General features: G+C 46.4%; 1 protein-coding gene across 1 annotated transcript in view; it reads right to left on the reverse strand.

Moving 5' to 3' along the window:
• Nucleotides 1–3881, reverse strand: part of GPR143 (G protein-coupled receptor 143) — a 127852-nt gene extending 123971 nt beyond the window's left edge. Inside the window, exon 1 of the mRNA XM_063955528.1 lies at nucleotides 3486–3881. Coding sequence (XP_063811598.1) covers nucleotides 3486–3741 — 256 coding nt within the window. The 5' untranslated portion in view covers nucleotides 3742–3881. The remainder of the gene's footprint in view (nucleotides 1–3485) is intronic.
• Nucleotides 3882–13839: the final 9958 nt, after the last annotated feature.

Consider the following 13839-nt stretch of genomic DNA (forward strand, 5'->3'; position numbering starts at 1 on the left):
CAACTGGATGCCACTTATCTAACCATTTGGGTGTATGTTTTTCTTAATATATGGGGTGGAACAGGGCATCCTAAGTACCATAGGAGCATTTTTGTAGTGGCACGGCAATGACGTCCAGGAGAGGCCTCTACTCTGTACTTGTTTGGGTGGCTGGGGAGCATGGAAGCTTTGGAGGGATGAAGGCTCCCTCAGCTACAGGTCCTGTAATTCTTCCACTACTTAAGATATTATACTCAGAACCTAATTTTGCAGTTTTAACTTACGTTACCCTTTAATTGAGTTCAAATTAATCCAGTGAAGAACTAGATGAGGAATCTTGAGCTAGACAATGGCGCTCTTGTTAGACAGGTAGACCTATTTGCTGAAAATATTTATGTTTGATCATTGCATTCAGTACTTCAACCGTTTTCTTGCCCAATTAAAAACACGTTCTTATTGGTTAATTTAATTCAGTGAAGCTTCAACTTGAATAAACTTGCATTGTTTTAGATATTTTCAGTGCTCATTGGGTTCATGCATATCCCCAATCACTACTTTATTTCTCAACAACATACATGAATGCATTTAGTGGTTGTAGCACATTATATGCAATACAACAATATTTGATACTAACTACACCCTGCAATATCTGTGATATAACCTTGTCTATGTTTCATACCTCTCATATAAAAAAAACTAAATAAACGTATAGGCACATACTTGATGATGCAGGTGTATTGCTATGTGTGTATTGTGATGTCATGTCAGCCAGTAGACGGTAAGACACATTACATTGCCCTAACATTGTAACTAAGGGTTTCATTTATCAAAGCATGGAGAGAGATAAATTATAAAGCTGATTAGTGTCTGTCATTTTACAGGATGTGTTTGAAAAATAACAAGAGCTGATTGGTTAGTACTTCATCTCTTTCCACTCTTTGATAAATCTCCCCCTAAAGTTTCAAACTTGCATTCAGTTGAGTAATCAGATTATGTTCTTGTTTGGAATGACATGTTTGTAAATTGCCTCAGCTAATGAATCCAGAAATGAGTGTGTCTGTATTTGTATTCATACTTATGCAACGACACACATTCAAATATGGTATTTTGTTATAAATATTACTTTACTTTACTTCATCTGTGTATATAATGGGAATGTGCAAACAATTGTTGAAGGGTCAACAAAATGATTATCATGCTGAATGTCCTAGTCTAGGATGGGATATATGCCAATACTGTATGTCCGTGATTATAGCCACACATCTGCACAGGTAAGAACAGTGAATGCGAAAGGTAGGTTACAACAATATTATGAAAAAATATGCTATTGTGTACATATATTGATATGTAATCTTAAAGTATATGAGATTATACAGTAGAGTGGATAGTATGTAAATGTATACTCGTGCCATAGTGTTGGTATTGCTACATACAATATTTGATTGTGGGTACAGTACTTATATTAGGATGTGGTACATCTGGTAAATATTTAATAAGCATCATTCACTTCTCAACTAACACCTCACTCACAAACTGCTCTTCCGTGATTATGAAACAGCAGGGAAATGGGAAGATGCAAATGTGAATGTACACCAGTTTATGCAGTGTATCGTCGCACTGCGCATGCTTAGAAGAAAGGTGCACTCAAATGAGAGAATGTAGAATGGAAGACATTCTGAGCATACTGTATCTACACTTGTGAACAGATAAGCAGGACGGGGGCATGATGTTCAGTATAGGCCTGCATTCGGAAAGGTGGCCCATGCAGTCAGATCAGCATGTAAGAGAATACTCCCATAAGGTAACTATTACATCTACTATAGGCAGGGCCGGTTCAAGGGCCACATGGGCCTGGAGCTGAAAATATTCAAGGGCCTATTGTGAGAAATGGGGGAGGAGTGAGTAATGCTGTGTGGTTGTGGCCAGAGCCATGTGGGCGTGTACACCCATACACTATTACCGCCAATGTCTCCCTAAATATGTAAAAATATGAAAAAAATAGCATCATTTTGTGAGAAAAATAGAAATGCAATCTTAATAGTTTTGATTTATGGTCGACCATGCGGCCAGCTGGTGGCTAGTGATCATCATGCTGCCATGATGCTGGACCCATTTTTATGTAGCTCCATCCGCCCCATTGTTAATCTGGCCCTGATTATAGGGCAGGTGCAAGACTACACTAATGATGACTTGTAGTAAACCAGGAAAACCAATAAATTTGACTTTATACTGATCCTATATGTCAATGCTCTCTTCCCTCCCAAGAAAACTGCTTATTGACTCCCCGGCAACTGAGCTCCACTGTAGTGAGCTATAAAACACATAATTGATTGTAAGCTGGTGAGACTGTTTTGAAAGCGCAACAGAACTTGCTGTGCAGTATAAAAGACTAAACTAATAATAAATAATAATTGTCATGCTTTTGTTACAAGCACTGTATTAGTTTAGAAATAAGTGTCTTGGTATTTGTAAGAGGCTAGTTAAAAATATAATTGCCAATTACTGTAGTTCAAATCATCATTTTATAACTTCTACTTGTGCTCCATGAACAAAAACTAACAAAAAGACTTCCAAATGATTTGTGAAAGCAAGATAAACCCTATTCATCCCTACATATAGCTTGTATAACTAATCATGGCTATTAGGGTGTGGATCATCAAATCGACAGTATCTAGGTCGACAATGTTTAGGTCGACCACTATAGGTCGACAGTCACTAGGTCGACAGGGTTGGAAGGTTGACAGGGTTTCTAGGTCGACAAGTGCTAGGTCGACAGGTCAAAAGGTTGACATGAGGGTTTTTTTGTGTTTTTTTGGTGTCGTTTTCTTCGTAGAGTGACCGGGAACCCCAATTAGTGCACCATGTCCCCTCGCGTTTGGGCAAGGTGCCTCGCTCACAGATTACCATTCCAATCATAGTCCACGTGGATTGTTAAGTATGAAAAAGTTCAAAAAAAGAAAAAAAATGAAAAACTCATGTCGACCTTTTGACCTGTCGACCTAGCACATGTCGACCTTCCAACCCTGTCGACCTAGTGACTGTCGACTAATAGTGTACGACCTAAACATTGTCGACCTAGACAGTGTCGATCTTCAGACCGGATCCCGGCTATTGATGGTAAGTAAAGTACATATTATTAACAGACTGAAAACCATCATTATAAAGCTAGAGACTGGACTGATGTCACACACATATATCCAACAGTCCTCTGAGTCACCTGATGACCCTTATAAATGCTCAATCAGCAACCTATCATAGCCTCCACATCAGGTTAATTGTACATATTTATGTAAATGTCTAATGATAAACGTGTTATTAAAATATTTGAGTTACTTGTATCTGCTTTCCAATTTGTTATCTACTGTATGCATTACTTTAGAACAGTTCATGCCGAATTAAGGTTATATAAGATCCTCACCACACGAATGCAGTTATGAATGGAAAGCGCCTGGTAATATTAATCATGAAAAACGTTCTACATCAATAAAAACTTGCTTGCATCTTACCTAAGCATCCAAGTAGGTCACAGACAATGACTAGAAGAAGTATCCTTGACGAGGAAGGTTTAGGCAAGGTGGACTTTCCTCGTTTTCTGTAACCTTGTTTTGTTTTAGGTAACAGTTGTATAATAGTCAGCAGCAGACTGACCAGTCCGCTACCAATGCAGAGAGATCCAAACACCTTCGGCTGATAATCTAGCACTAGTTGGGTGGCAGGATCCCTGTTGAGACAGCAGAATGTCTCCAGCCGGGGAGAAGCCATGACCGGGCTTTCTAACACTTCAAGCACACACAAGTCAAAGAAAGAAAGAAAGTATATTGTTAATCAGATTCCCTCTTGACTTTTAGGCTTCATTCTTCAGTGCTGTTGATCACGAGCATACTCTGATCATGTGCTTTAAAATCCCTGCAGCTATGTCTCTGATTTGCCTTACTCAGTGAATGAGTCAGTAGTCTTTGGCAGCTTACTTTATAGTAGTTACACTTACAACAATGTATACAGATGTGTCCACTTACATCTTTGCTTTTTTACTGAATTTGGCACAACATGCAAAACACGGCTAAGCTGTATTTCACGAGTAGCAAGTGGATGGATTTTACATTTTTTGTTTGCCATAATAGAATACGTATAAAGGAACATATTAAAGACACAAATTAAGAAAAATCACAAGGAATGGCTAAATCTCTGAGTATATGGCATGCAAAATCGTGACATAGATGGCGGGATATAGCAAAGATGTATGTGGACACATCTGTACATATTAATTACTAAACTAGGCTGCAGCACAATACAATCTCATGTTTGAGAGATGTGGGATACCTGTGACTTTCTCATAGTGCCCTACTACAGCAGACAGGAATTAGCATTTTAAGAAATCTCCGGGGCTAAAGGAAGAAACAAGTAATTCTGCTTTTTCTCTCTAGGCCTGTTCACACAGGCACTCTAAACAAAATACATATAACGTAAGTGTCATTGCGAAACTGTACACCCAGATAAACAGAAGTAGAAAATGCCAACAGATCATTTGAAAACAAAAATGTCTATATTCAGATTGGCAGATTTGAGCATAGACTACTATAACAAATGTGTGTTCATTCTAAATTTATTATTATTTTATTTATTATCAGTTTCTTATATAGCGTAGCAAATTCTGTTGCGCTTTACAATTAGAACAACAGTAATATAACAAAACTGGGCAAAAACAGACAGACATAGAGGTAGGAGGGCCCTGCTCGCTTAGCATCTATAAGGAAATAGGTATTGATACACAAGGATAGATACTACCTATTGCATAATGGTCCACCAGATTGCTAGGTTCTTCTTAATGGGTTGTATGATATGATCACCCAGAAATGTTGGCCAAGTGTCAGGAGGGTGTAAGAGCAAAGAAAGAGAAAATATGTGAGGTTATGTGTACTGTACAGACAGGATGTAATTAGATAGAGAAGCATTGAAGGATATTTAAATGTAAATATTAATAATAATCACAGTATTTAAAGTGTAATTAAGGCCAACAATCAAAATGCATTATATATGTTTTCAGAATTTGTAAGATTAACATAATATTTGACAAATGTTTATGCTGGTCTTTTGTTGAGAATTCGTGTTTTCCATCCTGCAAACTAGGTCACGGTTCATTTTACTTTCATTCCAATCTCATAATCAATAACTATAATGGCCGTTCAGAGTAGCAAACATTATAGATCTGCTGAAAATAAACACTGGTGCGTTGATGTCATGTTCTGACCAATCACATCTGTGTATTTTTTCTAAAGTGCCCAGAGGCAATCTCATTTTAGTAAATTCTCTGTTTCAATGAGAAGTACTGGCTGGCAATCTGTACAGTAGGAGCACAGATATGGCACAGAGTTGAAAAAGAAAAGAGCTACAAGAGTGGAGATAGTACAAACTTCTGCTGCAGTTATTATGAGGGTCAAGTAAAGTGAAAGAAATGAAAAAGGTTCAATAGGTGTATAACCTTTGTTAATCTTATTTTTGTGACCAATCCTCCAAAAAATACAGTTTTCAGATTGCTATTATATTGCATAAGTGGTTGTGATACCTCATATGACTGACAGCAGCATGCTGGTGGAGAAGATCCTGACACGGGGCCAGGATAAGTATACCTTCCCCACCAACTAACCCACCCCGATGGCACCTAACCTAACCTCCCTCACCCCGCAACCAAAACCTAAGAATCCCTGGCATACCTACGATTAGGATGGCGGTAGTGGGGAAGCCACCGTTGGCATTTCAGCTCATGTTGGAGTTCCGGCGCCTGTATTTTGGCCGCATATCCAGATTCCAGTGCCGGGATTTCGACTGCCGGGTTTTCCGACCGCTGACATGCAGAATGCACCCCATATAAGTAATGTGGCCATTTATTATGAGAGTTCCACATCACAAAAATAGATACAGTACCTGCTGTGGTCCTGATGTTCAAAAAGCAGTGCCTATAGCCAGGGCCGTCTTAACAGCAGTGTAGGCCCCTGGGCACAGCAATGCACTGCCAGCGGTAGGGGTGGGGGGTGCCCTCAGCGGCAGCTTTGATGTCCTGCGGGCGGTAGGGGGTGTTTTATCTTCCGCTCAGCATGTAGGACCTGGAGCAGTCATTTCTGCTAATTACTCCTTTACTGCACAGATGAGGCTTAACTGTAGAAGGGGGCATTGGGCTGAATGAAGGGTGGTAGGGGGTGTTTAATACGTAGGGGAGGGTGGATAGTGGAGTGGGCTTAATATTCATAATTTTCCGGTGGGAGGGCAGCTTACTTGACTGCAGATATCTCCAGTTCCTGAAAATAGGAGGAGGTACTGGGGACACCTTTCAGGAGGTACTGGGGACACCTTTCAGGAGGTACTGGGGACACCTGTCAGGAGGTACTAGGGACTTGGGGATCAGAGGTCAGGTGCCAGAGCAATTCACAGATGAAAATATAAAACTGCATATTAGGCGTGTGGAGCTGGAGCAGGGACCAGCTGCTGGAAGGCTGATATCTCTGGTTCTGGGCACAGTAGAGACAAGATGTCAGTGTCCACTGAAAGGGGAGAGTCCCAGCTTTTGGATTATACCCTCATAAAAACTCGAAGTCAGACAGAACCTGAGATATTTGGCTAGGAAGAGCAATTAACAGGCTCAGATGGGGACCACTGCTTTCACGTTGGATATCTCCGGTTCCCCAGGGCCGATTTTCAAAAATCTGGTACCCCTGGAAAGAGGGGACCCTCAGCTATCAGCCTAGGGCCCTTATACTCTTGGGGCCCTTGGGCAAGAGCCCATTGAGCCCATACGAAAAGACGGCCCTGCCTATAGCTTGCGCTCAGTTTACCAAGCTATGAAGAGTTTAGCTTTTTGGAGTTTAGCTATTGAATTCTATAGGCTAATCCCAATTCTGAATATGTGCCCAGATTATGGACTAGACTATGCTAATTAAGCATATTTGAGTAATATCATGCATCGCACCGCCCACTTTTTTTGCGTCCGTACTTCGACTGCTATCATTCGTTTCTGCACCTGCTCTATCTACCATGTTGTTTTAGATCCGTTTGAAACAGACGTCCTAACTAGTACACACCCACGATGCTCTCATGAATCTCCCATCAGACACAGCAGCTCCGTGCTACTAAATACTTGCTGACCAGTTGCCTCCCAGAGACACCTACTTGACATTATTTTTGCTCGTTCGAGTCGCAACTACGTGCTGCTTCAGATACATTATGCAGTGCATGCGAACACCATCATTTCAGATTCTGATGGATGCACAGTCGGCTCAAAAATGGGCAGATGTGTCTTACTCAGAAACAGGTCCTGATCTGCACATGGGGGGTAATTCCAAGTTGATCGCAGCAGGAAATTTTTTAGCAGTTGGGCAAAACCATGTGCACTGCAGGGGAGGCAGATATAACATGTGCAGAGAGAGTTAGATTTGGGTGTGGTGTGTTCAATCTGCAATCTAAATTGCAGTGTAAAAATAAAGCAGCCAGTATTTACCCTGCACAGAAACAAAATAACCCACCTAAATCTAACTCTCTCTGCACATGTTATATCTGTCTCCCCTGCAGTGCACATGGTTTTGCCCAACTGCTAAAAAATTTCCTGCTGCGATCAACTTGGAATTACCCCCATAATCACATAGTAACATACAATACAACCTGTATTCTGTATTAAGCTGAGTTCATTATAATGTCCCTGCTGAAGTAATGTTTTATGTCTAGTTAACAACTATAAATCATGTTCCTCACAGATTATCAATGTCAATATTTTAAATGCTATAACCTTGGATATCATTTTCAGTCAGAAATTTATCCAATACGTTTTTAAATGCATTTACAGAGTCCGCCATTATCACCTTCTCTGGCAGGGAATCTCCGATATAATAGCCCTGTGATTCTGTGCCTGGGTCTCTAACGCTGGGCGTGGCTAGGAGCTCTCATTGGGTTAGCAGCAGGTCTATCACATCCAGTCCACAGCTGATTGGGTGAGAAACGCCCTCCCACACAGGTTACATCCAATGGGAAGCTCTGCCCTTTGCCTGCTGTGTTTTCACAGAGCAGGATTAGCAATGGGACTGATGGAGCTGCAGCTCCAGCCCCACACCCCAAAATAGGCCCACTGCATCTGCAGCAACACATCCTCCAACAATTTACACATAAACATTGATGCAAATCCGAAAAGGGGGCGTGGTCACGGGTACAACGGCGTGGTCACGCCCCTTTTCCTATACTTTCAATGGAAGCTTGGAGAGTCAAAAAATGGTAAAGACCATTAAAAAAAAGGGACTGTACCTGCCAGAAAGGTCCAGCTAGAGCAGGGGTGGGGAACCTTTTTTCTACCGAGGGCCATTTGGATATTTATAAAATCCTTCGGGGGCCATACAAAAATTCTCAACTTAAAAAATTACCCTGCCCCCCAGTAGGTCTGCCCCTTAGAGGTAACGCGCCCAAAAAAATGGGTGTGGCCAGTTAAAATGGGACGTGATACACATATGCCCCCAATAGTGCGGTGCCAGATCCACAATTGCCCCCACAGTGCCAGGTATACAAATGCCCCCACAGTGCCAGGTATACAAATGCCCCCCACAGTGCCAGGTATACAGATGCCCCCACAGTGCCAGGTATACAGATGCCCCCACAGTGCCAGGTATACAGATGCACCCACAGTGCCAGGTATACATATGCCCCCACAGTGCCAGGTATACAAATGCCCCTCACAGTGCCAGTTATACAGATGCCCCCACAGTGCCAGGTATACAAATGCCCCCCACAGTGCCAGGTATACATATGCCCCCCACAGTGCCAGGTATACAGATGCCCCCACAGTGCCAGGTATACAGATGCCCCCACAGTGCCAGGTATACAAATGCCCCTCACAGTGCCAGGTATACAGATGTCCCCACAGTGCCAGGTATACAGATGCCCCCACAGTGCCAGGTATACAGATGCCCCCACAGTGCCAGGTATACAAATGCCCCTCACAGTGCCAGGTATACAGATGCCCCCACAGTGCCAGGTATACAGATGTCCCCACAGTGCCAGGTATACAGATGCCCCCACAGTGCCAGGTATACAAATGCCCCTCACAGTGCCAGTTATACAGATGCCCCCACAGTGCCAGGTATACAAATGCCCCCCGCAGTGCCAGGTATACAAATGCCCCCCACAGTGCCAGGTATACAAATGCCCCTCACAGTGCCAGGTATACAGATGCCCCCACAGTGCCAGGTATACAGATGCCCCTCACAGTGCCAGTTATACAGATGCCCCCACAGTTTTGCCAGGTATACAGATGTCTCCACAGTGCCAGGTATACAAATGCCCCCACAGTGCCAGGTATACAAATGCCCCTCACAGTGCCAGTTATACAGATGCCCCCACAGTGCCAGGTATACAAATGCCCCCCACAGTGCCAGGTATACAAATGCCCCCCCACAGTGCCAGGTATACAGATGCCCCCACAGTGCCAGGTATACAGATGCCCCCACAGTGCCAGGTATACAAATGCCCCTCACAGTGCCAGGTATACAGATGTCCCCACAATGCGAGGTATACAGATGTCCCCACAATGCCAGGTATACAGATGCCCCCACAGTGCCAGGTATACAGATGCCCCCACAGTGCCAGGTACACAAATGCCCCTCACAGTGCCAGTTATACAGATGCCCCCACAGTGCCAGGTATACAAATGCCCCCACAGTGCCAGGTATACAGATGCCCTCCCCCTCCCCTCTCCCCTCCGTGCTGCTTACCGTGCTCCTTTCGGCGGGACACGGAGGAGAGCGCGGCTGTCGGGTGGGAGCGGCGGCGTGTAGTACTTCAAACCAGCCGCCGGTTCGAGAACCAATCAGAGCTCGCGGACCGGCAGCCGCCAGGTATACAGATGCCCCCACAGTGCCAGGTATACAAATGCCCCTCACAGTGCCAGTTATACAGATGCCACCCCAGTGCCAGGTATACAAATGCCCCCCACAGTGCCAGGTATACAAATGCCCCCCACAGTGCCAGGTATACAGATGCCCCCACAGTGCCAGGTATACAGATGCCCCCACAGTGCCAGTTATACAGATGCCCCCACAGTGCCAGGTATACAAATGCCCCTCAAAGTGCCAGGTATACAGATGTCCCCACAGTGCCAGGTATACAGATGCTCCCACAGTGCCAGGTATACAGATGCCCGCACAGTGCCAGGTATACAGATGCCCCCACAGTGCCAGGTATACAAATGCCCCTCACAGTGCCAGTTTTACAGATGCCCCCACAGTGCCAGGTATACAAATGCCCCCACAGTGCCAGGTATACATATGCCCCCCACAGTGCCAGGTATACAGATGCCCCCACAGTGCCAGGTATACAGATGCCCCCACAGTGCCAGGTATACAAATGCCCCTCACAGTGCCAGGTATACAGATGTCCCCACAGTGCCAGGTATACAGATGCCCCCACAGTGCCAGGTATACAGATGCCCCCACAGTGCCAGGTATACAAATGCCCCTCACAGTGCCAGGTATACAGATGCCCCCACAGTGCCAGGTATACAGATACCCCCACAGTGCCAGGTATACAAATGCCCCTCACAGTGCCAGTTATACAGATGCCCCCACAGTTTTGCCAGGTATACAGATGTCCCCACAGTGCCAGGTATACAGATGCCCCCACAGTGCCAGGTATACAAATGCCCCTCACAGTGCCAGTTATACAGATGCCCCCACAGTGCCAGGTATACAAATGCCCCCCACAGTGCCAGGTATACAAATGCCCCCCACAGTGCCAGGTATACAGATGCCCCCACAGTGCCAGGTATACAGATGCCCCCACAGTGCCAGGTATACAAATGCCCCTCACAGTGCCAGGTATACAGATGTCCCCACAATGCGAGGTATACAGATGCCCCCACAGTGCCAGGTATACAGATGCCCCCACAGTGCCAGGTATACAAATGCCCCCCACAGTGCCAGGTATACAAATGCCCCCCACAGTGCCAGGTATACAGATGTCCCCACAATGCCAGGTATACAGATGCCCCCACAGTGCCAGGTATACAGATGCCCCCACAGTGCCAGGTATACAAATGCCCCTCACAGTGCCAGTTATACAGATGCCCCCACAGTGCCAGGTATACAAATGCCCCCACAGTGCCAGGTATACAGATGCCCTCCCCCCTCCCCTCTCCCCTCCGTGCTGCTTACCGTGCTCCTTTCGGTGGGACACGGAGGAGAGCGCGGCTGTCGGGTGGGAGCGGCGGCGTGTAGTACTTCAAACCAGCCGCCGGTTCGAGAGCCAATCAGAGCTCGCGGACCGGCAGCCGCCAGGTATACAGATGCCCCCACAGTGCCAGGTATACAAATGCCCCTCACAGTGCCAGTTATACAGATGCCCCCACAGTGCCAGGTATACAAATGCCCCCCACAGTGCCAGGTATACAAATGCCCCCCACAGTGCCAGGTATACAGATGCCCCCACAGTGCCAGGTATACAGATGCCCCCACAGTGCCAGTTATACAGATGCCCCCAGAGTGCCAGGTATACAAATGCCCCTCACAGTGCCAGGTATACAGATGTCCCCACAGTGCCAGGTATACAGATGCTCCCCACAGTGCCAGGTATACAGATGTCCCCACAATGCCAGGTATACAGATGCCCCCACAGTGCCAGGTATACAGATGCCCCCACAGTGCCAGGTATACAAATGCCCCTCACAGTGCCAGTTATACAGATGCCCCCACAGTGCCAGGTATACAAATGCCCCCACAGTGCCAGGTATACAGATGCCCTCCCCCCCTCCCCTCTCCCCTCCGTGCTGCTTACCGTGCTCCTTTCGGCGGGACACGGAGGAGAGCGCGGCTGTCGGGTGGGAGCGGCGGCGTGTAGTACTTCAAACCAGCCGCCGGTTCGAGAGCCAATCAGAGCTCGCGGACCGGCAGCCGCGGCTCCTGTTTGGCTGCCGGTCCGCGAGCTCTGATTGGCTCACGGACCGGCGGCTGGTTTGAAGTACTACACGCCGCCGCACCCACCCGACAGCTGCGCTCTCCTCCCTGTTCTGACAGCTGAGACACGCTGCCGCCGGACTGAGCGGCAGCGTGTCTCACTGACACAAGCTGGTGGGCTGGACCAAACGGCTTTGCGGGCCGGGCCGGAGGTTCCCCACCCCTGAGCTAGAGGGTATGCCACTGCATCTGCAGCAAGTCTCTGTGCTGTAGATAGGGGAAAAAACAATCCTTTTACTGCAGCATCCTATGGGGGTCATTCCAAGTTGATTGCTAGCTGCATTCGTTAGCTGTGCAGCGATCAGGCGAAAACTCGGCACTTATGCGCATGCGTATGCAGCGCAATGCGCACGTGCGGCGTACTATTACAACGAACGATGTAGTTTTACACAGGGTCTAGCGATGCTTTTCAGTCGCACAGGCAGCCGCAGAGTGATTGACAGAAAGAGGGCGTTTCTGGGTGTCAACTGACCGTTTCAGGGAGTGTTTGGAAAAACGCAGGCGTGGCTGGGCGAACGCAAGGCGTGTTCATGACGTCAAATCAGGAACTGAATGGTCTGAAGTGATCGCAAGCGCCGAGTAGGTCTGAATCTACTCTGAAACTGCACACATTTTTTTTGTACCCACTCTCTGATCCCTTCGTTCGCACTTCTGCTAAGCTAAAATACACTCCTAGTGGGCGACGGCATAGAGTTTGCACGCCTGCTAAAAACTGCTAGTGAGCGATCAACTCGGAATGACCACCAATGTCTTGCTGCCAGTCCACCTGCCCCCTCCGGCATCAACAATCCCCACTCCCTAGCCGCGCCGCAGGTGGAACAAAAGCTGCTGCGGCCACCGGCATAGATGTGTATGAAAGCGGCGCAGCAGAAGGCTTTCATAGCCCTCCCTGCACCGGATACTCTCTGAGCCCCTGAGCCTCCTCTGTGTGTGATGTTACAGAAGTGCCTCCCCGCCACAGCCGCACACAGATCCCCAGAGGCCCTGACTCCGCAACACAGCACCTGGCCTGCCGGCCTGGAAGCCCTGAGATGGTTAATGTAGCGGATAGAGAGGGTGATATCGCGGAGGGTAATGTATGGACGCTGAATCAATGTAAAAGGTGACAGTGCCATGCAGTGCAGTGGGTGTGCAGTCAGGGCCGGTGCTAGGGTGTTCGGCGCCCCCCTGCAAACTATAAATTTGCATCCTTGCATACTTTACAAACGCACAGCGCACATAATGACCCCTGTATTAGAGACACTTACACATGTAACGCCCCCTGTACCAGAGACGCTTACACATGTAATGCCCCCTGAACCAGTGACGCTTACACATGTCACGCCCCCCCCTGTACCAGTGACGCTTACACAAGTAACATCCCCTGTAGCAGTGATGCTTACACACGTAATGCCCCATGTAGCAGTGACGCTTACACACGTAACGCCCTCTGTACCAGTGCCGCTTAGACACGTAACGCCCCCTGTACCAGTGCCGGTTACATTTTTTGTTTGCCATAATAGAATACGTATAAAGGAACATATTAAAGACATATTAAAGACACAAATTAAGAAAAATCACAAGGAATGGCTAAATCTCTGAGTATATGGCATGCAAAATCGTGACATACATGGCGGGATATAGCAAAGATGTATGTGGACACATCTGTACATATTAATTACTAAACTAGGCTGCAGCACAATACAATCTCATGTCTGAGAGATGTGGGATACCTGTGACTTTCTCATAGTGCCCTACTACAGCAGACAGGAATTAGCATTTTAAGAAATCTCCGGGGCTAAAGGAAGAAACAATTAATTCTGCTTTTTCTCTCTAGGCCTGTTCACACAGGCACTCTAAACAAAATACATATAACGTAAGTGTCATTGCGAAACTGTACACC

This window comes from Pseudophryne corroboree, chromosome 2 (assembly GCF_028390025.1).
Source record: "Pseudophryne corroboree isolate aPseCor3 chromosome 2, aPseCor3.hap2, whole genome shotgun sequence".
NCBI classification, from domain to species: domain Eukaryota; kingdom Metazoa; phylum Chordata; class Amphibia; order Anura; family Myobatrachidae; genus Pseudophryne; species Pseudophryne corroboree.